Genomic DNA, 27,781 nt, shown 5'->3' with positions numbered 1-27,781 from the left:
GAAATCAGAACATTTGTAAGTAATACATAAGGCTTTATGATGCGGATCTAATGGTACCAGGGGACTATGACACTCTTCTACCGAAACATCACTGTTTGACACTACTAAATCCAGAAAACGGCTGTATTGGTTACTAATACCATTATACTGGCTAAAACCAAATGTGTCTAGATGGTCAACAAAATTTAATTCATCATGGTCACTGTAATTTGACGGTAAATAATGTGACAATTTAATATGCTTAGTCCAATTAATGTTACCTAAATTAAAATCGCCTAGAACTAGAAATTTATCGGAAGGATGTGATAATATTATGTGATTTAGCTTCAATAAGAAGTTAGATAGTTGTTGTGATTTGGTATAGCCCTGGTTTTGCTTACATAAATAAATTATTCCTATATGTAGTACAGATTTCCTACTCAAGTTAATCGAGATCCAAAGGTCTTCCGCTGAGGAATTCCAATTTGGTCTTGGAGTTACCGATAGATGTTTACGTGTGGCCAAGAGTACTCCACCACCCAGCTCCTGATTCGTGAGGTTGTAGTCCCGGTCCCGCCTCCAAACACAATATCGGCCGTCGAACAGTTCACTGTTCGTGGCACAGATCGTCGTAAGCCGCGTCCGCTAGTATGTCGGCACCTTAAAACTTCGAATCATAAATAACATTTTGACATTATTCTGAGCTATGAGTGACACAGACTCTATGCTGTCAAAATCATTTATGACATTTCTCGAGTACATTTTGTTCTGTGTGCGCCTGGTTTTCGGATTTTGGTGTTATTTTGTGCGTGTTTCGTTTTATTATTTTAATAATATCAATTTCTGTATCTATCCCTGTATCCCTTTATTGTATTAACCAATTGGACGCTCATTGATAAAGACATGCGACTAGTAATAACTGGTTCCAGTATTTTCTATTATTGACGATCTGAAGTGTCCCTACGTAATTCTTGTTGGATAGTCCTACACCTGCTAAATAATGGCTGAAAAGGCGTCGGGTGCGAGTGGTACTAACCAGCCTATTGTGAAAATAGGTCACTACACCTTAGGAGCAACTCTTGGAGTAGGAACCTTTGGCAAAGTGAAGATTGGGGAGCATCAATTGACCAAGCATAAAGTGGCAGTGAAAATTCTAAATAGGCAAAAAATTAAGTCCCTGGATGTAGTAGGAAAGATCAGACGAGAGATACAGAACCTAAAACTCTTCCGTCATCCCCATATCATCAAGCTGTATCAGGTGAGATAAGAATTTCAATAGGTTTTCTCTGTTACCTTGAACTGTGTGTTGTTTACTCACTGCATTTGAATAATTTATTAGTGTTGATGTTGAGTGGTGTGACACTGTTGTTTGGCTTCAAAATGATTAAATATCAACTTATGTAATTTTAACTAACTAAACTGAGAATGACTGGTAGAGATTATAAAACCAGCTAATTATTTATTCATCTACAAGGACCTAATATTTTTTATGATAAAATAGAACTCTGAATCACACATACCCTGTTATTCATAAAAGAGTAATGTTTTAGCTAATTGATGTTTTGTCACTCTCTGGCAAAGATAGTTCTTTTTTCTTATTTTTAGACCTATTCAGACCTAAATGATCATTATTCTATGAAAATTTACAGGTGATATCAACCCCAACAGATATCTTCATGATTATGGAATATGTTTCTGGCGGAGAGCTGTTTGAGTATATTGTGAAGCGAGGCAAGCTGCACGAGCATGAGGCTCGCCGGTTCTTCCAGCAGATCATATCTGGAGTGGACTACTGCCACCGCCACATGATCGTCCACCGGGATCTGAAGCCGGAGAATCTACTGTTGGATCACAACATGCATGTGAAGATTGCAGACTTTGGATTGTCCAATATGATGATGGATGGTGAATTCTTGAGAACTTCCTGCGGGTCGCCCAACTATGCTGCTCCTGAGGTGATCATTATCATGTTTATACAGGATTGTATGTAAAAGTAGTAAACTAAGAAAAAGAATCATTCATACATAACAAACAACAAAACAACTTTAGTTGGACAACATTCAGAAATTCTTAAAATAATAAGACAACTTGTTTCAAATTCAGATCTACAGCTCATTACAAAAAATTCAATCCACAGCTCATTACAAAAAATTCAATCTTTGCTTGCTAAATGGCACTACAATGGGCTCCATGGCCTAGTTTTTATTTATTTATTAATAATCAAAACAACATTGAATTTTCCAGGTGATATCAGGCAAGCTGTATGCCGGCCCCGAGGTGGATGTCTGGTCCTGCGGAGTCATCCTTTATGCACTACTCTGTGGAACTTTACCGTTTGATGACGAGCATGTGCCAACCCTGTTCCGCAAGATCAAATCCGGAATATTCCCAATACCGGAATACCTGAACAAGAGTGTTGTGAGTCTTCTCTGCACGATGCTGCAAGTGGACCCGATGAAGAGAGCCAGCATCGAGGATGTGAAGAAGCATGAGTGGTTCCAGAAGGATTTACCTGGTTACTTGTTTCCTTCGCCCGTTGAGCAGGTATTATGTAGATTTTACCATTTGACCCTTCGAATTTCATTGGCCAAAGTGATGTTCTTGTGTTGTGGTTGTAAGGTAATGTCTGGTAAGTTTTATGTGGTATAGCAGGGGCCTAGAGTTTAGAATAGGATGGATGGACTATTTTCAGTAACTTAATTACACTCTTCTACCTACAATATTATACCACTTACATGTTTTCATTTGTCTGTTCGTGTAATGTCCTCCCAGCTAAATATCAAGTAAGGCTGTGAATCTCATTGAGATCTACTATCATGATCAGTACATTATAGGGCTCAAGACAACTCCAATGAAAAACTGGTAGAATGACAATCCAACAGCATGGATCATATTCCCTTTAGGACATCATGTCAGCAATAGTCAGCACTTTGAGTTTACTTTAGTTAACTTAGAAATACAAATTGTGGATGCCAAGTGTTGAAGCACAGTTTCTACCACTAGACAACAGAGACAGTTTTAACTATGATGCAGCCAAAAGCAGGAACAACATACATCCACCCCACCCATCTTTACCAACATCTACAACTATCAACTCCTCCCACAGGACAGTAGCGTGATAGACACGGAAGCGATATCCGAGGTCTGTGAGAAGTTTGGCGTGAAGGAACATGAGGTTCACAACGCACTGCTAAGCGGAGACCCCCACGATCAGCTGGCTATAGCCTACCACCTGATTATTGATAACAAGAGGATAGCTGACGAGGCTGCTAAAGCTGAGATTAAGGACTTTTATGTTGCCAGTAAGTAGTCACCACGACGCGATTCGCGTATAGATAGAATAATGAAAAATGCTCCTAATTCTGCACCAATCATGGAATTAGCATTTCAAAACTACCTAGGTATATGTCACAGTCACGAAATTAAATATTCACCTTATTAACTATCAATATACAGGTATTGCACAAATGTAACATAAACATATAAATAATTAATGTAAGAAAAAACATACATGGTGAGGTAGGACCAGGGCTATCTGAGAGCCCTGGTCAGAGTGTGTCAGTGTCACTTAAAAAGTGTTACTGAAATTTACCATTTACCAATTTACACATTCGTACAATTTTAATAGTGGGAAACCGAAAGCTTATAATAATTATTATAGTTTTATGTACCTAATTTACCTTATTTTATTCAGGCAACTCCCCCCCCGCGCCGGCGCTGTCAGAAGCCCATAAGCCGCACCCGGAGCGCATCGCGCCCCTCCGCGAGCAGCCGCCGCCCGCCGACCGCGCGCCCATGCGAGGGACGCCGGTCAAGAGGTATGTGTCTAGTATGTGCACTACAACCATCTATTTATACATACAGGGTGTTGCAAAAAGTGAATACTATGGAAAATGTTATTTTTCGCGAATTTTGATTTCATTTTCGGGCTTAGATATAACATGCTGCACGCGTTGGTTTCTGCTTAGTATAACCTTTTTGCAACACCCTGTATAAAAGAAGAAAGTGACTCATAGGGTATCAAACGCACAGCCCAAACGGCTCAAGCTTCAATCATGAAACTAGGCACGTAGGTTCCTTAGGTAGTGTATAAGTGAGCACAAATAAAGAATTTCCAGAAACTCCAACTAAAATAGGGGATGAAAGTTTGTTGTTTCCCCCCCCATGCGGGGGACGCCGGTCAAGAGGTATGTGGGCCGTGTAGCACACCTAGCACGGACTGCAAGACTTATAAAATTATGAACTGACTAGCTGTTCCCGCGAGCTTCGCTTAGCCTTAAAGAAAATCCCGTAGGAATTCCGCGATAAAAAGTAGCCTATGTGGTAATCCACGGTGCCAGTTAACTCCATACAAATTTCATTAAAATCGGTTCTGCCGTTTTGACGTTAAGGGGATCCCTAAAGCTAAAATGCTAAAGTCGGCTTGATATACTTGATTAGATTGGAAAAACGGTGGCTTCTATCACATTGATAAAAATATATTTTGTAGCAGAGGGTATACTGAACATGTTAGTTGCTTATAAATTGGTGCAGGATTATAATAAGTATGTTAAAAAAAATTGCAAACACACCATGTCTTTTGCCATTTTTTGACTTATTATGAAAAAACCCTCGAAATCAGAGGGCCCATTTTCATGGAATCTTATATGTATGTGTAGGTAATTAAATTCTTAACAAAGTTACCTTAAAGAGTTGGATTTAATGGACCAGAAGTCAACTTTTTTTGCAAAAAACTAATAAATTCCGGTTTAAAAATGATGACACCGTGACAGATTTCAGATTTCTTCAGTCGTCGCCCTGGTGGCGGCCTGTTAGGAGCGATACCCACGCCATTTTATTTTTTATCAAATATTTCACAAAAACTGATTAAATCAACAAATTATGACTACAAGTATTATAATACATATGCATTTGCTATGGAAAGTTAATTTTCTAATCATTTTAGATGCAGAAAAGCCGAAAATTCTTTGAAAACATTTCGCCTTTTCGATTTGTTTACATTTTTTACTATAGAGTTACAGATGCATAGATAAAGGTAAACATTGCACATAATGACACTTATTAGATTCTCCGAATAAGAACTATACGGTCAATGCAGTATGCCAAAGCGCGAGCCTGTTTATATTCTGAGGGGTAATTTATTTTATTTTAACGGTTGTGTATGTTAGGTAAGCTACACAATATACAGGGTGTTGAAAAGTAAATTCATAATTTGTTTTATTTGAAACCAAAAACCGTAGTTAATTAAAAATATATATATTTTAAGATGTGGTAGTCTGTACACTACAGGTTGTTAAAAATAAGTAAGTATTTTTAAAAATTGAAGATCTAAAATTTACATAATTTTTTAAATCTATTTAACAAGCTTTGCAAAAAAGCGGTTAAGTGCGACTGTATCTCGCCATGAAAAAAATGAAATGTTTACTGTAGCTATGAATTTTATGCGTTACAAGTGGATTAAAATACCGCATAATATTATGTACAACTATGTAAGAGCCTAGTTTTTAAAAAAAAACTCATAAGAAAATATTAAATACACAGGTTTTTTAACCCCTGAAGGAAATAGAGGGGTGTTATAAGTTTAAAGTAAGGGCTGAATTTTTTTTTTAAATTAGGGTGATAGGTAATGTATATTTTTAATGATTTTTTCAAATAGATAAATGTTATACCATTTTTAAATTGCCATAAAATAACCTATAGTTATAGTTATAGAAAAGGGCAGGGCTACCAGTGCCCATTCGCCACTGCAACCTAAAAGATCTATAAATTATGACTCCCCATGCCGAGTCTCACTCTACAGGCCCAGGTCTTTTATAAACCTGATATTACCTATACAGGATGTTGCAAAAAGGGTATACTGTGCCGAAAGGGTTTGACTCAGGGGTTATTCTGAACAACTTTTGTTCTCCAAGTTTTGGAAATTCTCGAAAAATAAATTCGGTCTCTATAGTAAAAAGTCACGTGATCGAATAAGTTTCTATGTAAAAGGTTTTGTTACGTGAATTTACAAAATTGTAGAAGAAAAGTGGATCAGAATGGCACCTAAATCCACTTTTGGCTAAGCTTTATACCCTTTTTTCAATACCTTGTATAAAATATCGTCAGCGTCACCTTAGATCGTAATCATCGTAACTCCTCGTGACCAAATTTTAGAGGAGACAAAAATACTGTTTTATTTGTAGTTCTAGTTGGCATACTACCCACCTAAAGTTTTTTTTAACTAGCCTAAAAATGATTTGTTTAGACAGTCTATCTTCCTGTTCAACCGCAGCCTGAGTGCCAGTGACTCAATGACTGAAAGGAGGCCATTAGTGCTCCTAAATAAATAAAGCAGGCCTGTAGATTATCTTTCAGTGTACCGACACATCTGATTGCTGTAAGAGCCTGATAAGCTCTTCGAACGAGTCATACCTCTGTGGTGGTACGGTTTCGACCTTTCGGACAGTCAGTTTGGCATCCGAAATGCGGATTCGAATAGTGGGTACAATACTTTGCGTTCGTTCACTGTTGGAGCAGGATAAGAACCACGGGCGAGTTGTTGCGCTGGCTGTTTGCTTAAAAATAGTAACCGCGTTCAACTCTATCCCCTAGAGGGCGAACCTTTAGGGCGGCTCTTGTATACCATCACTTGTCTTCTTATCTGCAGAAAATTGACAGAGGTCATACGTGTCTAACAAGTACATTAAGGATGCGAAAAGAGAGGGTTTGTTTTCACTGAAGAAGTTCAGTTGCGGAGTTCCACAGCGGTAGGTCTTGGACCCCTCTGCTGTGGAACTTGGCATACAACGCGGTCCTGCAAATCAAGCTCGCAAACGGCGTTAGCACAGTGCATTTTTCTAATGTCACACAGGTCGTGAGGTAGGCTGAGAGCCTCCTTCGGGGATGACATCCCAATGATTCATTACGAAAAAATTGCTGCAGCTGTGCTCGCCATGCAGTGCATGGGCTACTTCCGAATCTGGGGGGCTGTTGCAAAGGAGTCCGTTGCCTCTATACGGTACGGGTTCCGTGCGATCTATGATCCTTCCGGGAGCACCTGTCTTGTCAAGTCGAAGAGAATGGCTCGTATTCGACGCAACCTGCAGTACTGGTGGGATTGGTTGGAGGACAGGACAGCAGGAAGCTGCAGCAGCCGTCATGCTGTGATTCGACGCATAGATGCAAAAAAAAGTTGAAAGTAACTTCATGTTAATAAAATATTAGATCTTAATTTAACAACATAACATTGCAAAAAAAAATTAACATTGTTGAGTATGTTATTGTAATTTACTAAAGTAGTAATAAAAACAAAGGCTTATTGCATAGTTTTCGTTCACGTTCGCCTACATCGCACGTTGTATATGAGAATAAAGGGTATAATTACTAAGTTTTCTTGTTTAAAAATCACGGTTTGGGGTTTAGAGGAAAACAAATGGTAAAATGCGGAATACAGTTTTTTTTTTTCGAATAAAGAGGAAAACATGTGAATTCAAAAAACGTTTCTATTGACACCAAAGAGTACTTTTCGCCGAGAAAAGTGGAGTTACAATGTTTGCGATCTAAAGTGATGATAGAACTAGAACTTATTTTTTCAGTTCACCTGCTGTTGAGTGAAATCGTAATTAGGTAAATGACTCCATGACATGAAAATAACTTTTTTTTTATAATCGTTATAACAAAACCGTTTTTTTTAATACAGCAATATTTGTAGGTGTACTTACAGTGAGCAAAAGAGCGCAGCAAGGTGTAAATTTTTTGGTTTTTAAGAAACAAAAATATTATTTCTATCATATCCCAAATACACATAAGAACTTAAAAAAAAAATACACACTCTCGCCTTGTACTAATGTACTCCCTTGCGGGGGTACTTACATGTTATTATTTTTCTGGTGACCTCCCCATATCCCTTTGCCAGCTACGTAACCTTTTGTGACACCCTGTATATGCAGAGTTCTGCAAACTACTGTTCTGCTTTTGAAACACCAAAAAAAACAGGTCGTCTAACTAAAAGGTCACGTGACCAAAAAAAAATTATATGAAGAAGCGTTTTTTTCATGAATATAAAAAATTACGTAGGATAAAAGTTTTTCAGAGTGACGCCTGAGTAACGCCCTTTCGGCTAACTATACTTTTTTTATTACACGGGGGCAGAGTTTAATACAACACCCTGAACTATTAAACTCTGATAATATTTTCGCGATTTTTTTACATTCTGATTTCATTTGATGGCTTAGAAATAACATCAATAACATGCTGCACACGTAGGTTTCGGCATAGTATTAAACCCTTTTTGCAACAACCTGTATAAATATCGGCACGGGTACGACTTTATATATAATTAATTATTAAATATTAAAAATACTTTCAAATAAAAATAAATATTTTCGTATCACAAAACAATATTACTTACTTAGTATATTTTTAACAAAGTGGCATGTCTTCACTTTTATGTTTTCGAGTACTATGTTAAAATTTCATGTCATTGTCCGTAGAACGCCCCGCATACCTCAACCCCCCCTCACTAGATTTGACAGATTCTGATTTTCTTCCAGCTTTAGTGACAGCCTTAAGAACATACAACCACACACACTCATACTCACAAACTTCGTCTTTATAATATTAGTAGGATTTATATTTATGTCGTCACATTTCACGTTACAGAGCGAAATGGCACCTCGGCATCCGTTCACAGAGCAAGCCGAACGACATCATGCTGGAGGTATTCCGGGCTATGAAGGCGCTGGACTACGAGTGGAAGGTCATCAACCCCTACCATGTCAGGTGAGAAATACGTTGTAGACGTTTCTGGAAAATGGGAGGGATGTTATTCCTGCATTTGGGTGCGCGATTGTTGAAATAACGCCATCAAGCAATTATCGTTTACTGCTGGACATAGGCGGAAGAGCGTTACAATGCCTTTTTGAAGTCTTTTTACCACATCCTCCATCTATGCAGTTTGTAATGTAACAGAACTTTTTAGTAAATATCTACCAATCCACCCCCTATTCCAGAGTGCGAACGCTCAACAAAATGACCGAAAAATACGTGAAAATGTCGCTCCAGCTCTACCAAGTGGACTACAAGTCTTACCTTCTAGACTTCAAGTCTCTTTCTGGAGAGAAGGAGGACAGTGATGACGAGGCCACGTCGCCGCTAGCGCCGCCGCCCCCCATGGCCCCGCCCGCCGCCGGCCCGCCCCAGCCCCAGGGCCATCACACCATGGAGTTCTTCGAAATGTGTGCAGCACTTATCATTCAGCTGGCTAGGTAATTTTTGGTTAGGGTTGCCATAGGGAAAAAGATTGGCGATTGGTACTATTGTGAAGTTTATTAGGTAACTTTTTTTGGATTTGATCGGAGTTTTGTAAGCGTAAATTATGGTATCAAAAATATGGAATCGTTTGCTGACTAGATTATTTAACGGGTTGTAAGTAAATGGACCGATTAGTAAGAGGTAGGAACTCTGTATTAGAAGTGTGCCAATAGTGTTTTGGTAAAAATAATTCATGTGGCGGTGGTTTAAAGATAATGATAGGATCAATTAACAACAGCCCCAACTACGAAATTAGTGTTCAAAATGGAATATACTTTACAAATTAACAAATATTAAATGAGTAAGTTTAAGAAAACAAGAGAGATCGGATGCTTAGTAATTAAGGTAAAATATGGCTTCCTAATATAAAATATCAAATTTAATATAGGACCATTGCTTTCAAAATAAAATTATTGTTAGGTAAATTTTTGCGGATTTCTCCCTAAAACATCCTGAACTAAAATCTTGCAGAAATAGCTTTTTCCAACACACAATACTATGTCGCAGTCAAAATGAAACAAAAATGCATATTATAAAATAAGTTACTTATGTATAAAGGGATTTTAAGATGTGATTCAAAAAATATATTCAGTATTAAATATTGTATAAAAATAATATTATATTGCACGATTAATAATGTACAGCTATTTATGCCTGTTGTATAGTCATATTACTGACATCAATAACAACTTGTGTTATGTTTTGCCAAAGAAATGCATTCAGTAAGCAAATAAACTATAAAGTGCCTTTTTATAGCAATAGGTAAAAAATAAAAAAGAACAGTTTTTTAAGCGGTTAAAAAATACATTATTAAGGGTCTGTTCCACAATGTCTGGTTAGTGGCTACCTGACGGATAAAATACATGCTGTCACTTTCTGTTATTATTTTTTAGACAGTGACAGCATGTATTTTATCCGACAGGTAGCGACTAACCAGACATTGTGGAACAGGGGCTTAATCACATATTTTAATTATAAGGCAAACAAATATTGCAAAAGATATTTAGAGTAAGATTTTGGTGTCATTATTTTTCGTAGTTTTTTTAGTCATAGGATAGATAGTCAAATTTGTTGATAATGTATAAATGCTTTTAAAAAAGTTGTTCTTTGTGCAATTTGTAACAATAACTTCCAATAATGAATTCTAAAGGCATTAAAACTATTGATTCGTTTTAATCTATTGTTTTATTTAGTCCTATGTACAGTAAGGGGCAGATAAACCTGACCCCCCTCAGAAACATTGTTACTAGGAGAGGGGGGTCAGGTTTTTTTGCACCTGACCGTACGCTAATGTTGTGAAATAAAACCAAGAGAATACATTAACAGAATACTGTAATTTATTAAAAATCTTCTAATGTAATTAAATTACTAATGGGATTTCGGCTTACAGGGTCGGCACAAATGTTAACTATTAAACGATGCACCTAATTAAAGTAATCTCCTAATATAAAAACAAACATTTGGACTCTTGCTCTTAAATAAATTTTTGAACCAGACTATTACAAAATAACAATATCTATCATCACATTTTCTAAACAACGTCGCTAGCGGGAGATGAGAATGTGAGCACTAAAATTCAGTGATTATTCTGACTTCTGGCCATAGACAAATGGCGCGTAACGTGTCATGTTTTTAAATTGTTTATGGTTCGTCAGTGTTGCCAGGTCACGCGGCGGCGGTGGGCGCGACCGGGGCGCCCTCATCCGGTTTGCTTTCGAGTGAAAATGGCGGGATCCGACAGTCGAATGTGTATCCGTCTTCGCGCTCCATTCTGAATGTTCCCCTGGAAAGATAATGTTGTTATTTTCTACAACTATTAACGCTATAAATACATTCTATCTATATCGTTAGATCACTGCAAACGCTCAGGGCTTCTCTAAAGAAAATTCTCAATAATTATTTCTACAATCTGTGTAAAATCTTTCTACCTATAAACCGTTTCACCAAATAAGACATCTGTCGAAACCCTCATTACATTCGAATAGGGGTAGTTTTTGTTTGTGTCAGATGTCTTATTTGATGAAACGCTGTATACGAATCATGACAATAGCAAAAAAATGTAATCTCTATTGTTTTACTACCGTAAACGGTATCTTACATACAAAAGTCACAAAACAAATAGCTGCACACATTACAATCGACACAAAAAACGCAACCACATTTTAACCACAACACTCACCACATATGGCCGCTAGGCGCCTGCAAGCTGACATGGCTGCTGTACTGGAAGGCGGGCGAGTGTCGCGCCAACACCGGCTCCTGACCCACCACCCCTCGACCCCTGACCGTCTCCAGGGTTCCTGAGAGGGAGAATATGCGCCAGTGTCGCTCGCGGAGTTGCACTGCTTGGGAGCCTAGGTTCTCTAGGCGGATGCAGTAGCGCCACTGTAAGGAAAAAAAAAATTGGCATAAAATAGAGGTGCGAGTTTTTTTATGGTTTAATGGCGTGGGGTTAGTGGTTTTGGACCGTTTTGGCTAATCATGATAATGGTAACTGTTTACATTTTGATAAACGATCTCATCTGAGTACCAATAAACCTATCATGCTCGAGTCTGGCACAGTATGGGACCGTAATCACTATGCGCTCAAGACTAATCCGGATTCTTTTAACGCTTCCAAAAAAAACACGTAAGACTAGCGTTTGTCACCATGGTCACATGGTGAAAGGATTGGACAGTCAGATTAACGTCAATCGCTGAATACCAACGGTGCGCGCGACAACGTGATACGGGGTGGCTTCTTTCGTGCATCAACCGGTTTTCTCCGGATAAATCCCCTGGATTCAACCGATTCTACTCTCTATTCCTTACCCAGTAGACGGCGGAGTTCTGCGCCTCGCGGCTGCCCATGTAGAAGGGAATGACGGTGACGCGCACGCCCTCCGTGGTCTCGCGGTGCACGTCGCTCAGCTCCAGCCACGGGGGGTTCTTACAGTGTGCTGGGGCCATAGGCACAGGGTCTAGGAGCTTAGTGTGTACATAGACAAACAGCTGACTGACAGACCGACCGACCCTCATCCACTTCTACAACCACCGCGATCTATGAATCTGCTGCCGCGATCTATCAATCCGCTTCCGCGATCTATCAATCCACCGCGCGATCTATAAATCCACCGCGCGATCTATCAATCCATCGCCGCGATCTATTAATCCACTGCGTACTAAAACCTACGTAGCTCTACGTCACGGAAAATCTACACTATTCTGCACATCAACCTGGAGAAAAACGGGTCGAAAACCGAAGAGGTGAAACAGCCGGAAGTTCGTTCCTTTTTTCGTCCAAATTTCGGTCCTCCATTCCCACTTTCTCGTTGACAGCCTCCTTACCCAGTAGACGGCGGAGTTCTGCGCCTCGCGGCTGCCCATGTAGAAGGGGATGACGGTGACGCGCACGCCCTCCGTGGTCTCGCGGTGCACGTCGCTCAGCTCCAGCCACGGATGGTTCTTACACAGGGTGCTGGAGCCATAGGCATAGGGTCAAGGAGCTTCGAGGGTACATAGACAAACAGCTGACAGACATACCGACCGACTCTCATCCACTTCTACAACCGTCTCGATCTATCAATCCACCGCCGCGATCTATAAATCCACCGCGCGATCTATCAATCCACCGCCGCGATCTATCAATCCACGCGGCCTACAACCTACCAACCTACGTAGCTCTACGCCGCGCCACGGTACATTAACACACCAACCTAGAGAGAAACCAGTGGTAAATCGAAGAGGTCAAACGCATTTGTTCGTCTTGTTCGTCTTGAAGCGTTATGAACTCTGATTTTGAGACAGAGTTAGTTTTTAAGTCAAGCATTTCCGACTTAAGTAAAGTCAGGTCTTTCAGTAGTCGCGTTACGTCGACATGGTCGAAGGTCACAGGAGGAAGTCGGTCAAGGTTCTTCGCCACAAACGTGGGCTGAACGTCAGGATCAGTTGCTTTAAGGAGTACTATAACATCTTTAATATTCTTTTTCTTCTTGTCTTCACCTTTTCTATTAACACAGCGTGCACCGGAAATTTCTTGAAATAGTACCGATTTACCCGTATCTATTTCGGCGTCAGAGAAGTTCGTAGCACATATTTGTATAAGGCTCACATCGTCGATTATGTCAATTTTATTCTGAACAAATGTTAAGAATTCGTCAATGATGGTTTTCTTATAAGTATTTATTTCACTCATTATTACAAGAACGAGAATAGCCCTCGCGCGCGGAAGGTGCGACAGTCATAGCCGCAAACACAACCATACACGATACCGGTGCGGTGAAGACTGCATTTGCCCAGCCGGCCAATCGTCGCTATTTTCGTCCAAATTTCGGTCCTTCATTTCCCTTTCTCGTTCCCGTGGCTCGTTGTAACTCTTAGGCTACGGCTACGGCATTGATACACGCTAAGCAACTAACTAGGCGCTAAGCGCGCAATGCGGCCGTTCACGAAGATTCTAGAACGTTGGTTTTACTGAGCTACTCGCTTGGTGAATCGCTAGGCGCTAAGCAGCCTGTGCGTAGAGAACCCTATTCCTTACCCAGTAGACAGCGGAGTTCTGCGCCTCGCGGCTGCCCATGTAGAAGGGGATGACGGTGACGCGCACGCCCTCCGTGGTCTCGCGGTGCACGTCGCTCAGCTCCAGCCACGGGGGGTTCTTATACAGGGTGCTGGGGCATAGACACAGGGTCTAGGAGCTACGTGGCTACATAGACAAACAGCTGACAGACAGACCGATCCTCATCCACTTCTACAACCACCGCGATCTATCAATCCGCTTCTGCGATCTATAAATCCACCGCTCGATCTATAAATCCACCGCTCGATCTATAAATCCACCGCGCGATCTATCAATCCACCGCCGCAATCTATCAATCCACCGCGCGATCTATCAATCCACCGCGTGATCTATCAATCCACCGCGTGATCTATAAATTCACCGCGCGATCTATAAATACACCGCGACTTATCAATCCACCGCGACCTACAACCTACGTAGCTCTACGCCACGGAACATCTGCACTATTGTGCACATCAACCTGGAGAAAAACGGGTGGAAAACCGAAGAGGCGAAACAGCAGGACAATCGTCCCTATTTGCGTCCAAATTTCGGTCCTACATTCCCACTTTCTCGTTGTAAAACAGCCTCCTTACCCAGTACACAGAGGAGTTCTGCGCCTCGCGGCTGCCCATGTAGAAGGGGATGACGGTGACGCGCACGCCCTCCGTGGTCTCGCGGTGCACGTCGCTCAGCTCCAGCCACGGGTGGTTCTTATACAGGGTGCTGGGGCCATAGACACAGGGACAAGGAGCTTCGTGGCTACATAGACAAACAGCTGATAGACAGACCGCCTGAACGTCATCCACTGGTAGAAGTGCGTCCCCCACGATTCGGGTCCGTCGAGTTCGATACTGTCCCATCGCTCAATCCGTGATAGAAGCACGCACTATTAAGACACCGCGACCTACAACCTCCGTAGCTCTATGCCGCGCCACGTTACATCTGCACAACAACCTGAGAAGAACGGGTTAAAAACCGAAGAGATCAACCCTTTTTTCGTCCAAATTTCGGCCCTTCATCCCTTTCTCGTCCACTATAGCTCGTTGTAAAATAGCTTCCTTACCCAGTAGACGGCGGAGTTCTGCGCCTCGCGGCTGCCCATGTAGAAGGGGATGACGGTGACGCGCACGCCCTCCTTGGTCTCGCGGTGCACGTCGCTCAGCTCCAGCCACGGGGGGTTCTTATACAGGGTGCTGGGGCCATAGGCACAGGGTCATAGAGTTTCGTGGGTACACACACAAACAGCTGTCAGACAGACCGACCGACATATGTTCACTTCTACCACCGCCGCGATCTATCAATCCACCGCGCGATCTATCTATCCACCGCGCGCTCTATAAATCCGATCTATCAATCCACCGCGCGATCTATCAATCCACCGCGCGATCTCTAAATCCACCGCGCGATCTATCAATCCACCGCGCGATCTATAAATCCACCGCGATCTACAACCTACGTAGCTCTATACGCCACAGAACATCTGCACTATTCTGCACATCAACCTCGAGAAAAACGGGTCGAAAACCGAAGATTTGAAACAGCCGGAAAATCGACCCTTTTTGCGTCCAAATTTCGGTCCTTCATTCCTTCTCGTTGTAAAACAGCCTCCTTACCCAGTACACAGCGGAGTTCTGCGCCTCGCGGCTGCCCATGTAGAAGGGGATGACGGTGACGCGCACGCCCTCCGTGGTCTCGCGGTGCACGTCGCTCAGCCCCAGCCACGGGCGCTTCTTACAGTGTGCTGGGGCCATAGGCACAGGGTCAAGGAGCTTCGAGGGTACACACACACAAACAGCTGAAAGACCGACCGACCCTCGTCCACTTTTACCACCGCCGCGATCTATCAATCCACCGCCTCGATCGATCAATCCACCGCGCGATCTATAAATCCACCGCGCGATCTATAAATCCACCGCGCGATCCATCAATCCACCGCGCGATCTATCAATCCAGCGGTCGTCTATCAATCCACGCGATCAACAAACTACGTAGCTCTACGTCACGGAACATCTACACTATTCTGCACATCAACCTGGAGAAAAACGGGTGGAAAACCGAAGATTTGAAATAGCCGGAAAATCGTCCTTATTTGCGTCAAAATTTCGGTCCTTCATTCCCACTTTCTCGTTGTAAAACAGCTTCCTTACCCAGTACACAGCGGAGTTCTGCGCCTCGCGGCTGCCCATGTAGAAGGGGATGACGGTGACGCGCACGCCCTCCGTGGTCTCGCGGTGCACGTCGCTCAGCTCCAGCCACGGGGGGTTCTTATACAGGATGCTGGGGCCATAGGCACAGGGTCTAGGAGCTTCGAGAGTACATACATAGACAAACAGCTGACAGACAGACCAACTGAACGTCATCCACTGGTAGAAGTGCGTCCGCCACGATTCGAGTCGGTCGAGTTCTTTTTTTTTTTTTTTAATTTATTTATTTCTCACACACACAGAAACAACACATACATTTACAAGAAAAAGGTTTTAAAGTAAATAAAAAAATAAGTAATAAAAAGCATGAATGTTGCTTCTCGGTGCTGAAATGGGTTCTAGTTCGATACTGTCCAATCGCTCAATCCTTGATAGAAGCACGCACTATTAAGACACCGCGACCTACAACCTACGTAGCTCTACGCCGCGCTACGGAACATCAGCACGTATGAACCTGCAATCGTCCCTATTTTCGTCCAAATTTCGGTCCTTCGTCCCCTTTTCTCATCCACAGTGGTTCGATGTAAAACAGCCTCCTTACCCAGTACACAGCGGAGTTCTGCGCCTCGCGGCTGCCCATGTAGAAGGGGATGACGGTGACGCGCACGCCCTCCGTGGTCTCGCGGTGCACGTCGCTCAGCTCCAGCCACGGGTGGTTCTTCTTCTGCCACGCGCGGAGGGTCTCTTGGGCCACGAACGGGGGTTCTGCGGAGGAAGGGTTTTGTTAGATGGTGTGGTGGAAGTAGGTATTTATAAATGGTAAGGTAGCGGCTGGTTATCTAGTAAACAGGATGCCTTTGGTTGGGCTAATGCCTCATGTACGTTACGTATAGTATATTTGCGACTACATTAGAAATATTTCTAATGAAGCCTTTCTATCGCGAATAGTTTGCCTAATGAGAACGCAGCTTTACACGGCCACGACTACTTAAAACGTCCATTCCTTTCATCTCTAACTACTACCTTTGTCGGGGTTGTGCATGAGGAACTTGTCGAACAGCTCGTGCTGCAGCGGCGCGCGCTCCGCCGACGCGTACGGGATGATGTCGTCGTGCGCCACGTAGTCCAGCCCGGGGATCGCGTAGAGGAGAGACTTTAGCTCCATAGGTTACAGTATAGGGTTTGCATACATAACTGCGATTTCATAATTGCGTCTCCCTCCAACTCGCAGGTGTTCCATAAGAGAGAGCGTATCGTCGCGCGTGTTGCGAGATCGCATCAATGAAATCGGTAGAATCCACCTATACTTTTGTCAGGGTTGTGCATGAGAAACTTATATACAGGGTTATTGGTAAGTAGACCGGATCCTTTCAGGAGGTGATAGAGGAAGGCATTTCCAGTCGATTGAACCCAATAATGCATTATCCTAAACTTTACCATTTCTAAGATATTTAATATTTAAGGTTTTTTATTTTTTTTGCCAAAATTTTATGCTTAAAACCAAAAATAAAACAATCATATTTCAATAATTTTTTTGGTTGTTTTGCATAAGTAACACCTTAATAAAGTAATTAAAATAATCAATTGTGCATTATTCGACTTAAATTAGACATAATAATTCAAAATAGTTAAACATTTTGAAAAAATATCCAAAACGCAAAAACTAATAAATTAAATTAAAAAAGATTTTCATATGACATTTTTTTGTGCACTTTAGCTAAAAAACATGGTCAACTAATAAGCTTTCAAACAAGATAATTGAATACCAAATCGATTAAGGTATCACCAAGATATGGCCAAAACAACCAGCACAGACGGACAAAATTCAACAGGAAAACTAACAAAATTGGCCCAATTTAAAGGTAAAAAGTGTGATTGTTTTCAGTCCTGTTGACTTTAGTATGGAAACCCCTGCTGAGTTTTCTCCGCTTTCTCTGGTTGTTTTGGCCATATCTTGGTGATACCTTAATCGATTTGGTATTCAATTATCTTGTCTGAAAGCTTATTAGTTGACCATGTTTTTAAGCTGAAGTGCACAAAAAAATGTCATATGAAAATCTTTTTTAAATTAATTCATTTGTTTTTGCCTTTTGAATATTTTTTCAAAATGTTTAACTATTTTGAGGTATTATGTCTTATTTAAGTCGAATAATGCACATTTCATTATTTTAATTACTTTATTAAGGTGTTACTTATGCAAAACAACTAAAAAAAATATTGAAATGTGCCTAGTTTTTTTTATTTTCGGTTTTAAGCATAAAATTTTGGCAAAAAATTAAAAAAACCTTAAATATTAAATATCTTAGAAATGGTTAAGTTTAGTTAGGATAATGCATTATAGGGTTCAATCGACTGGAAATGCCTTCTTCTATCACCTCCTGAAAGGATCCGGTCTACTTACCAATAACCCTGTATATATATTAGGGATGTTATGGATATGAAATTTCGGTTACGGATTGGATACGGATATAGGAATGATTATTATACCGGATACGGTTACGGATACGGATAATAAATTATTTCGGATTTATCCGTTAGTTTCGGTTACGGATATTATATTTTTAAGGAATTTTAAAAGTAAAATACTAATTTCATTAAAAAACGACCAAACTGCACTCGACTTAGGACGCATTTTATACAAATTCAATCGATTCCGTAACACAACCAACACTTTGTCAAAGAAAAAAAAAACAAACAATGCGCGCAGCTTGTGTGTCGGCAGTGTCGACACTGGCAGCGGCCGGCCGATCAAAAGAACTTGTCATAACGTGTCTCAATTAGGCTCCGCCCCTATCCGATACTATCCGAAACTTTCATTTCGGATTCGGTTACGGTTACGGATGATTTTTTATATCGGATATCCGATAGTTTCGGTTACGGTTACGGAGCGCCCTAACACCCCTAATATATATATACCGTTGTGCGACTAAAGGTCCATAGGTTACAGTATAAACCCGTGTAATCCGTCTACTTTATATAGGTCCATAGGTTACAGTTTTAAATTAGTAGAATCTACCTAATTTTGTAAGGGTTGTGCATGAGGTACTTATAACCGACGTGCGCCACGTATTCCAGCACCAGGATCGCGCAGATACTTTATATCCCTAGGTTTAAGTTTTAAATCGCTAGAATTTACTTGTACTTTTATCAGGGTTTATAAGGAACTAATAACCGTCGTGTGCCCCGGAATCGCGTAGAGACTTTAACTCCATAGGTTACAGTTATAAATCGGTACAATCCACGTAGGTACCTTTGTCGGGGTTGTGCATGAGGAACTTGTCGAACAGCTCGTGCTGCAGCGGCGCGCGCTCCGCCGACGCGTACGGGATGATGTCGTCGTGCGCCACGTAGTCCAGCCCGGGGATCGCGTAGAGGCTCCGGCTCGACTCCTGGTTGCCGAGGAAGGTTACTGCTTCTGTTTGTGCTCGCTGGAACAAGATTTACCGCGTGGAGATGGTTGTGGAGATTGCGGGGTTGATCACTGAGAATTCATTAGGTTTGGATGAGAGGTGCTGATAAAATGCGTCAAGAACGAACGACGCTGTTGGTGGCGCTGACACACTGTAACTGTTTACTGTACATACAGAAATTTTTATGTTCATTAACTACACTCACGATCAAAGAAAACAATGGTGTCCAGTGACATTAGCACCAGATTACTCCTAAACGGAAAAGATTAGCTTAATGACGCCGTTTGCATTGTTGAAGTAGGTGCGATTGTGATTTATAAGTGCATCGAAATATTATCTGCTAAAATCTTAAATATTTTGATCATATTAAAATTAAATGTTTTAATAAAATGTTCAGAGATGAGAAGTCATCCAAGTTTCGAAGAGTTACTGTCCGGCGATGGTATGTTTAATGCACGAAAATGGATGCGTGGTTAGTGCAGTAGCAGCAGTTCTCCGAAATATTAGGTGTTATTTCGCCAAGTAGGAGTCAACCTCCAGGCTGACTGAGTATTGAAGGGTTCTTAGGCAATGGTGTGTGTCCTCTTTTTGGGCATGTCATGAGAAGAGAAGATGATTATGTGACAAAGAAAGTGTTGGAAATGAGACCCGAAGGAAGGCGCAAGAGAGGAAGACCAAGAAAGACGTGGCTTGATTGCGTGAAAGAAAATATGAGAGAGTGTGGAGTGAATGAGGATATGACAGAGGATAGGGTTAAATGGCGTGACATGACCACCAAAGCCGACCCTAAATAAGGATAAGGCAAGGAAGAAGAAGAAGAAGGTGTGTGTCCTCTTTTTGAGGATTTATCCAGCATTTAACAAGTGTTGGCTGATGACGATCAAAGCTGATGTGCTTGTAGTTTAACTTTTTAGTAGACTATGTACATGTAGCCCTATGTTGGTTAAGCCATGTTTTAGATACCTGTGTGTTCTGCTGCATCTTGCCATACTCTCTTACTCAAAACTTTAAAAAAATACAGAATGGAGGGTACAGAAAATAAAAATAATGAATTTAGTAAAGTTATAAAAGGTAACCTCAATGGATTATTAACATTATGGTTAGCAGATTTATTTTATTCACAGGGGTATAATCGTGACAGTTCTGACATTGCGAAAAAGAGACGCTTAGCTACATTAAGCGTAAGAAAGAAACGTTAAGCTGTAAATATTTTTTGTCCTTTTTGCTGTGGCGCCTGTTTACGTCAGTTCTCTGTGCCAAACAATGAAACAAATGAAAAATCTGTGCCAAACAAAGGCTGACAGTTACAACAAAATTTTCTAAATGCTATTTATTTTTGATTTGCTAGTGATTTGTGGGTGTTTATTAAGTTTATTAGACTATTATCATCACTTAATGAGTGTGTGACATGGGTGGGTGGATTTTGTTCGGTTGTACAGAGCATATTGAACGAAAACACGATGGAATGATGGATGAGATATATTTTCACATGTAAGTAGATACTATCAAGTTTAACAAGCTTACATTCATCATAGTACTATCTATTGGCTCGATTTTAATATAAAACGATACTAATTTTAATACTGTAAGGTCTTTTAGTATCAGTTTTAAGTAAAAATTACGAGGTACCATATCATAACAAATCACATGGGGTTGCAAGTTATTGAAAATTTATTTTACCCACAAATATTATAGTATGCAAAGAAAATACTAGAAATTGTAACGGACTCGGGTTGGGTTTACAAATGGGGCGCACGAATTCGGTTTTTGTGAAGATTGTATTTTGTAGAAGTCATTCTCCTCTTTCAAATGAGGTGCCTCTCATTGTGAGGAAACGTTCGTTTCTTTTTTTTTCTTCTGTATAATATAAAGTTTATTGTATTGATACGAAATACGTGTTTCCTTTAAAAAAAACCCCATCACATATTTGGCCCACGATTATAATGCTCATGCTCATCCATTTATCTCTTTCATAGGTTTCCGACAGAAAAAAAAATATCAAGAAAATGGATAGACATTACCGGTCGCACAAATTGGGAACCAAGGAAACATACAAAAATTGTGTTCGGCACATTTTGAAGAGGATTGTTTCGATTGGACGAAGACAATGAATTATACAATCCACTCAGTTTGTGTATATTAAATAATTATATTGAAATCAAATAAGTATGAGTAAAGTTTTTTTTCTTATATCGTCGGTTGACAGGAAAAACTCACTAAGGCTGATTTTTCAATATTCAGATAAATGTTATCTGGGTAATACAAACATTGAGAAACATTGAGACGCAACAGCATCAAAATTATTTCCCAGCAAAACTTTTGTCTGGCTATTGAAAAATTAGCCTTTAGTGTCTTTTTCCTATCAACCGACGATATACTCAAGTTTTGTTTTTGTTATTATGATAAGTTAAATTTCCCCATATTTAGGTTTTATTTTTTTGTCGGCAACATCTATGGTTTGAGTGAGAAAGAGAATAGTGCACACGGAGATTGCGAATCTATTTGTAGTTGATCTGAGATTTTATTTATCAATGAGGTTTATGATATTATGAAACACAACTAGAGTAAATTAAATAAGCATAAAATACACACCAAATTATTCTGTACATAAAAGAAGAAAAAAAAATTTGCTAAAATTCAAATTAACCTGGGCCCAAAAAGTAAAATATTTATTTACTTGTGCAAAGTGTATTGGTGGGTATTGAATACCTACAAATCTTGAAAGATAAAGAGTTGTGTTATTGTATTATTTTTGTTTACCTGAGTGCATTCAAAAACCAAACAAAGATAAGAACTTTTTTATCAAGTTGAAGCAAACATTTTGTTAAATTATGTTGATGAATATTATAATCACATGACAACAATTATTAATCTTTAGTAGTTACATTATACCTTCTTTTTCCATTCGGGTCTCATGTCGTAGTTTGTTTGCACAGCCGAAAATAAACAATACCTTTAGTACTTGTATGTAGTAACAAATTATCAAAAAAACCATTAGCACATCTTAGTATACAAACTCCTAGTGAAATTGAAATGTTAGTCAATGATATTCTAATATAATAATATAATAGGTCAATTAATAACATAATATGGCTGATATTAGTAAGCAAAATAAATCCCTAATAAGAGCCAATTCTCTCATCATAAACAAGACATATTTTAGAATATAATGTTGAATCAATGTGTTTCATAGCCAGCTAACTAACAAGGGATTAACAGTAAAACAGTATATTAGTAGTTTGTAAAAATTTTGAGAGAGATTATATTAGGGATGATTTTAAGGAAATTTCTGTTGGTATATTTAACTTTCCACTACCTATATAACCTTAACTTTGTTTTCTTTAATGCATGAAGGTAAGCAATCCTGTGTCCATTCAATATCAACATTCAAGGCAAGAAAACCAGCAATAACAACCTTAAATGGAAGCTAAACAGACAACCAATCAAACAACAGCTGAGTGACATTGACATGGATCTATGCTCTACACTTTACAAAAAATAAAGTTAAGAATACTTACTATGTATGGAGCATCTCTTGTATCTATGAGGACCTGGTAGAAGGTGTGGGTGCGGCCCTTCACCTCCTTGCCTACGTTGGACAGGGAGTCCCCCGAGGCCTCCGCGTCCGCGGGCGCCTGGCTCTCCTTCCTGTTCGCTGCATCACGGTCGTACACACGGGCCAGCCACGGAAACAGAATCACACCTCGGTAACCAAAAACCTTGTGCAGGATCAACTGCCCAGTGTCGTACTTCCCTGATGTCTTTGGCTGCTCTAATTTACCCACTTCGGCTAATCTGCAAATGGAAAATTCGAGGTTATGTACGTAATAAGAAAAATTATTAGGTAAATGTGAAAAATGTATAGTTACCTGGTGTAATTGGCTACATGGTTTAGTAATATCCTAGATGTGGTTACTCTGAGCGTATTTGTTGGCACAAATCTAAGCAATAGCTCCATCATACCATTTTATTTTGTTATTTTTTTGTGAGATTTTTGTTTTTTACTGTTTGGTTGGTTTGGTTGACATTGACACTGACACTGACAGTGCAGTAACAGCTAGACAGAGGCAAAACGATACCAATATCACAGAACCAAATTTATCCATAAAGGAGCCGACACACTAGCGGACGCGGCTTAAGCTGCGTACAGACCGGCCAAACGAACGCCAATGAACGGGTTTCGTTGACCTTCGTTTCTGCAATCTGCCCTGTATTATGTATGATAAATATCCATCGTTGGGCGTTCGTTGGGCCGGTCTGTACGCAGTTTACGGACGCGGCTGACAGCCGCGACTGATAGTGTGCAGGGTCTTTTGGGACAGTTCGTGCCAGATCGCTCTCGGACGGCTTTGTCGTTCAGCTTTCAGACGTCCGAGAGCGATCTGGCACGAACTGTCACAAAAGACCGTGCACACTATCAGTCGCACAGGTGACAGCCGCGTCCGTAAAGCCGCGTACACACCGGGCCAACGAACGCCCAACGAACGCCAACGGTTATCCCAACGATGGATATTAACAAACATAATACAGGGCAGATTGCAGAAACGAAGGCCAACGAAAAACGTTCGTTGGCCCGGTGTGTACGCGGCTTAAGTCGCGTCCGCTAGTGTGTCAGCGCCTTAACCTTTTGTTCTTTGTGCTTCTGCTAACGTCAATTTTATTGACAAGAAGCAAGTCAAATGTCATATCAAAACAAAAGTACTCTGTGAATCAAAAACAGCAAAAACTATTGATATTTTTATTTCTTGTTTAATTTTCCGAAAAATCTTAGTTTAATAGAAGATTTTGAGATAGTGAAATTAGTATTATGAAGTTAAAACATTAACCCAAGTGCCCTTAATCGTTATCCTGTTCTGGATACAGGTAAAACATACATTTATGAATTATTCCGATACTTTATTTTTTGGCAACAAACATAATAATTCTTGACTTTGCACTGGTACGTTTCAGTAAATCTGCAGCTATGCCTGAACACTTGGAGCTCCAGCACCTGGTGGATATGTCGGCCGGTAGCGGCGATGAGACGATTCCTAACCTGCTGGAGAACAAAAGGCCACTGCTGAAGCGATGTCCGTACCTAGGGCTGATACTGGCTACGCTGTCTTCACTGTTTTTCTCGCTGTGCTCCGTCATCGTCAAGAGCTTGGTGAACATCGACCCCATGCAGCTGGCCATGTTCAGGTTCATAGGAGTACTTCTACCTACAGTACCAATAGTGGTGTACACGGAGCAGCCAGTGTTTCCTGCCGGAAAAAGAGTTCTGCTGGCCCTTCGCTCAATCGTGGGCACAGTAGGCTTAATGTTAAGTTTCTATGCCTTCAGGAACATGCCGCTGGCAGATGCCTCGGTCATTGTGTTCTCGGTGCCAGTTTTTGTTGCTTTCTTTGCAAGAGTGTTTCTGAAGGAGCCGTGTGGTATATGGAACACTATTTCTATAATACTCACTCTAATAGGTGTGGTACTTATAACACACCCACCGTTTCTGTTTGGTGAAACGGCCCCTGCGGAAAATAGCCAAGATTATAATAGTTTGAAGGGTGCAATAGCAGCATTTGTTTCAACCATTTTTGGCGCAAATGCGTATGTGCTGCTCAGAGTGCTCAAAGGGTTGCATTTCTCTGTGATCATGACCAATTTTGGTGCTTTTGCAATTTTGCAAACATTCTTGTACTCATTGATTTTTGGTGCTCTCTGCATGCCGAACTGCGGCACTGAGAGGATCCTGGTGGTTTGTCTGGCTCTATTCAGCTACTTGGGACAAATCCTCCTGACAATGTCTCTTCAGATGGAGCAAGCTGGCCCAGTAGCCATTGCTCGGTCAGCTGACATAGTTTTTGCTTTTCTATGGCAAGTTATGTTTTTCAGCGAATTGCCAAGTAAATACTCAGTTTTTGGAGCTATTCTAGTGCTGAGCTCCGTAATGTTAGTTGGTCTAAGGAAGTGGGCAGTAGCATTACCTGCTGATTCTCAACTGCGTAGAAAACTGGGAGCACTTGCACAATAATTTATTTTAAATACTATTTTCAAGATATGTATTAAATCTTCTAGTCAGCATACCAAATAGTTTTGTTATATGAACTTCATCAAGTGCAATAAATCTCAATGATATATGATAGGTTCCACTAGATTAGCCCTCCATTTTCTAATAATCATGTAGAAATTGTTGATAGTTTAGGTAATGATACCTATGTTTAAGACATCTTACACCCTAAAAGACTGTTAATTAAGTCCAATTTGAGTTGTGCATATTTGCCTCTTATCACTTGCCTATATTGTGTTCCTTCTTACTGTTGTTAAGTTACTAATATAGTTCTAAATAATTCATGTTATTTACTCATACTTTTGAATTTAATGTTGTCTAGTCAGTTAGGCTTAGTGTGTACACAATTTTAATGTATTTTTTTTAATGATATTATGTATGTATACTTTCAATGTATTTCTCTTAGTTATAAAGCTTAAAATTTTATCATATCATTGTAATGATTAAGTAAGAATAGCTGTTACCTATTCATATCATAAAACATTGTAAAATATGCATATATCTATAATGGTCTTCATTTATAATGTAAACCAGTCAAAGCTTTACATGTAGGTATTTAATTATTAAAAATAATTTATTTCGTAAAGCATTGTTCTTCTTGCTTTGTTTAAACTATCAGCACATGCAAGAGTATTCATTACAAATTTAAATAAACAAATATAGGTACCACGATAGCTGTATCAAATATCTAGTAGGTACGCTAATATTATTTTTATTATTACTTTTGCCAGTCACATGAATATGATCTAGATTTTTGCTTTTTAGGTGTAGGTTTCTAGTCTTTTTAGTTTAATATACTTACCTTAACTTTTAGCCTAGCCTAGGCCTGTAAAAGCATGGTATAAGTACCTTTTTTGTTTGGCAAAGTACAGACTACTTACTCATTATGGAGTAGAATACTATGACACCCTTTTTTATTTAGGGCCTGTTTCACAATGTCTGGGTAAGGGCTACCTGCAGGATAAAATACATCCTGTCACAAACATAATTACAGAGAGTGACAGCATGTATTTTATCCGACAGGTAGCCATTATCCAGCCATTGTGAAACAGGGCCTTAGTGTAGTACCTAAGCATATTTCAGTCTAATAACTACCTATTTTTATGTATAAAACATAATGTAAGTGGATTGTGATATTTTACTTCTAGTCTTAGATTGTGTTTAATGCATTAACAAATAAAAATAAAGTGTGAAACTAATCTATTTTTTATTGAAACCATTTTTCCACACCATTTCATCATCATCATCATCATCGCAACCTATTACGTCCCCACTGATGGGGCACGGGTCTCCTTTCAATGAAGGAAGGGTTTAGGTCTAGTCCACACCATAACTATGTTTAGGTTTATTTATGGAAGAATACTATGACACCCTTTTTATTTATTGTAGTGAGCATATTTCAGTTTAATAATTAAGTACCTACCTACTTCTATTTTTATCTATAAAACAACAATATAAGTGGAACCATTTTTCCATACCATCTGTTTAGCCCTTCGACCATTTACAAAATCAAAGGTTTAGCCATATATTCTAATAAGTATTCATAGCCCTGGGAATTCCAATGACAGAATCCGCAATGAGTACGTTCGCGGCAGCCTGGGAGTACGCGACATCGCCGACAAACTCCAAGAAAACCGCTTGCGATGGTTCGGACATGTCAAGAGAAGACCACCTGACTATGTTGGAAACGAAGCACTGCGCCTGTCCGCCCCCGGTCGGAGATCCCGAGGAAGACCTAAAACAAGATGGATAGACGTAGTGCAAAAAGACCTACGACACTGCCAAGTCTCTGAAGACGACGTTGGAGACAGGGCGAAGTGGAGAGAGAAAACGAGGAAGGCAGACCCCACCACCATATGGGACACATAGCCTGAAAGAGAGAGAGAGCCCTGGGAATTCCTGAATGGAATGGAATGGTATCCTGTGCTGATCTTAAGTAATTACAGCTGGACATGTCCCTGCTCCTACTTGCCCTACCCTGAGCCTAAGGCCACGTTCCCACCATATTGCGACGACTAGTTTATCGTTGGACGACTATGGTCTCTACCTGATCTAATTAAAAAAAACCCACGACTAATGGACGTTGGCCCTGCAAAAATGTCGTAAACGACAGTAAATCGTGTCGTATTATATGTGTAACCGCGTCATTTAAAACTACACTTATAATATCTGTCGTCACGACAAAGTGAGAACGCGCCCTAAGACGCTCCGCTCACTGGCCTCACTGAGTCGAGGCGGATTGGGTATTGTATAGGTAAACATAGGGAAGCTGCAGGCGCGACGAGAACCATTTTCGTCGTCTCGCCTGCGCCTGCTGGTGCTCAGCAGCAGTTTTCAAAAAACTAGTTTTAACTCCGAATAATAATCCTAAATAACA

At 40.4% G+C, this 27,781-nt stretch overlaps 3 protein-coding genes across 5 annotated transcripts; 2 read left to right on the top strand and 1 right to left on the bottom strand.

Annotated features, from left to right (window-relative positions):
• The first annotated feature begins 736 nt into the window (after positions 1-736).
• LOC105386201 (5'-AMP-activated protein kinase catalytic subunit alpha-2) lies at positions 737-9,695 on the top strand. 2 transcript variants are annotated; one of them, XM_048626538.1, is made up of 7 exons: positions 737-1,237; positions 1,629-1,934; positions 2,224-2,523; positions 3,086-3,281; positions 3,674-3,797; positions 8,620-8,739; positions 8,970-9,695. In XM_048626538.1, exons 1-7 carry the CDS (start codon positions 980-982, stop codon positions 9,226-9,228), a joined length of 1,563 nt encoding a protein of 520 aa, XP_048482495.1. In that variant the 5' UTR covers positions 737-979; the 3' UTR covers positions 9,229-9,695. The 2 variants fall into 2 exon arrangements, with proteins under 2 accessions (XP_048482495.1, XP_048482494.1); XM_048626537.1 differs by having other exon boundaries at positions 2,224-2,526.
• Positions 9,696-10,585: 890 nt separating this feature from the next.
• On the bottom strand, positions 10,586-23,416 carry LOC105386200 (polymerase delta-interacting protein 2). Of its 2 annotated transcripts, XM_038118665.2 has the most exons (7): positions 23,234-23,416; positions 22,883-23,159; positions 22,257-22,301; positions 19,205-19,382; positions 16,556-16,719; positions 11,450-11,655; positions 10,586-11,053 (listed from the first exon to the last, which is right to left on the bottom strand). In XM_038118665.2, exons 1-7 carry the CDS (start codon positions 23,323-23,325, stop codon positions 10,936-10,938), a joined length of 1,080 nt encoding a protein of 359 aa, XP_037974593.1. In that variant the 5' UTR covers positions 23,326-23,416; the 3' UTR covers positions 10,586-10,935. The 2 variants fall into 2 exon arrangements, with proteins under 2 accessions (XP_037974593.1, XP_037974594.1); XM_038118666.2 differs by lacking the exon at positions 22,257-22,301.
• Positions 23,417-24,060: 644 nt separating this feature from the next.
• Positions 24,061-25,781, top strand: LOC105386199 (solute carrier family 35 member G1). Its single transcript, XM_011556707.3, has 2 exons — positions 24,061-24,227; positions 24,315-25,781. Exon 2 carries the CDS (start codon positions 24,328-24,330, stop codon positions 25,366-25,368), a length of 1,041 nt encoding a protein of 346 aa, XP_011555009.1. The 5' UTR covers positions 24,061-24,227; positions 24,315-24,327; the 3' UTR covers positions 25,369-25,781.
• The last annotated feature ends 2,000 nt before the right edge of the window (positions 25,782-27,781 follow it).

This window comes from Plutella xylostella, chromosome 16, assembly GCF_932276165.1.
Source record: "Plutella xylostella chromosome 16, ilPluXylo3.1, whole genome shotgun sequence".
NCBI classification, from domain to species: domain Eukaryota; kingdom Metazoa; phylum Arthropoda; class Insecta; order Lepidoptera; family Plutellidae; genus Plutella; species Plutella xylostella.
This window is presented reverse-complemented; position numbering and strand designations above follow the sequence as displayed.

Bases quoted from the DNA above. Each gene is read 5' to 3' on its own strand.
- LOC105386199 (XM_011556707.3), top strand. From the start codon at position 24,328: ATGCCTGAACACTTGGAGCTCCAGCACCTGGTGGATATGTCGGCCGGT.
- LOC105386200 (XM_038118665.2), bottom strand. From the start codon at position 23,325: ATGATGGAGCTATTGCTTAGATTTGTGCCAACAAATACGCTCAGAGTA. The intron at 11,656-16,555 runs GTAAGGAGGCTG...TTTTCCTTACAG, and splicing joins AGAACTCCGCTGTGTACTGG to TGGCGCTACTGCATCCGCCT. The intron at 11,054-11,449 runs GTGAGTGTTGTG...TTATCTTTCCAG, and splicing joins GCGCCTAGCGGCCATATGTG to GGGAACATTCAGAATGGAGC.
- LOC105386201 (XM_048626537.1), top strand. From the start codon at position 980: ATGGCTGAAAAGGCGTCGGGTGCGAGTGGTACTAACCAGCCTATTGTG. The intron at 1,238-1,628 runs GTGAGATAAGAA...GAAAATTTACAG, and splicing joins ATATCATCAAGCTGTATCAG to GTGATATCAACCCCAACAGA. The intron at 2,527-3,085 runs TTATGTAGATTT...CTCCTCCCACAG, and splicing joins CTTCGCCCGTTGAGCAGGTA to GACAGTAGCGTGATAGACAC.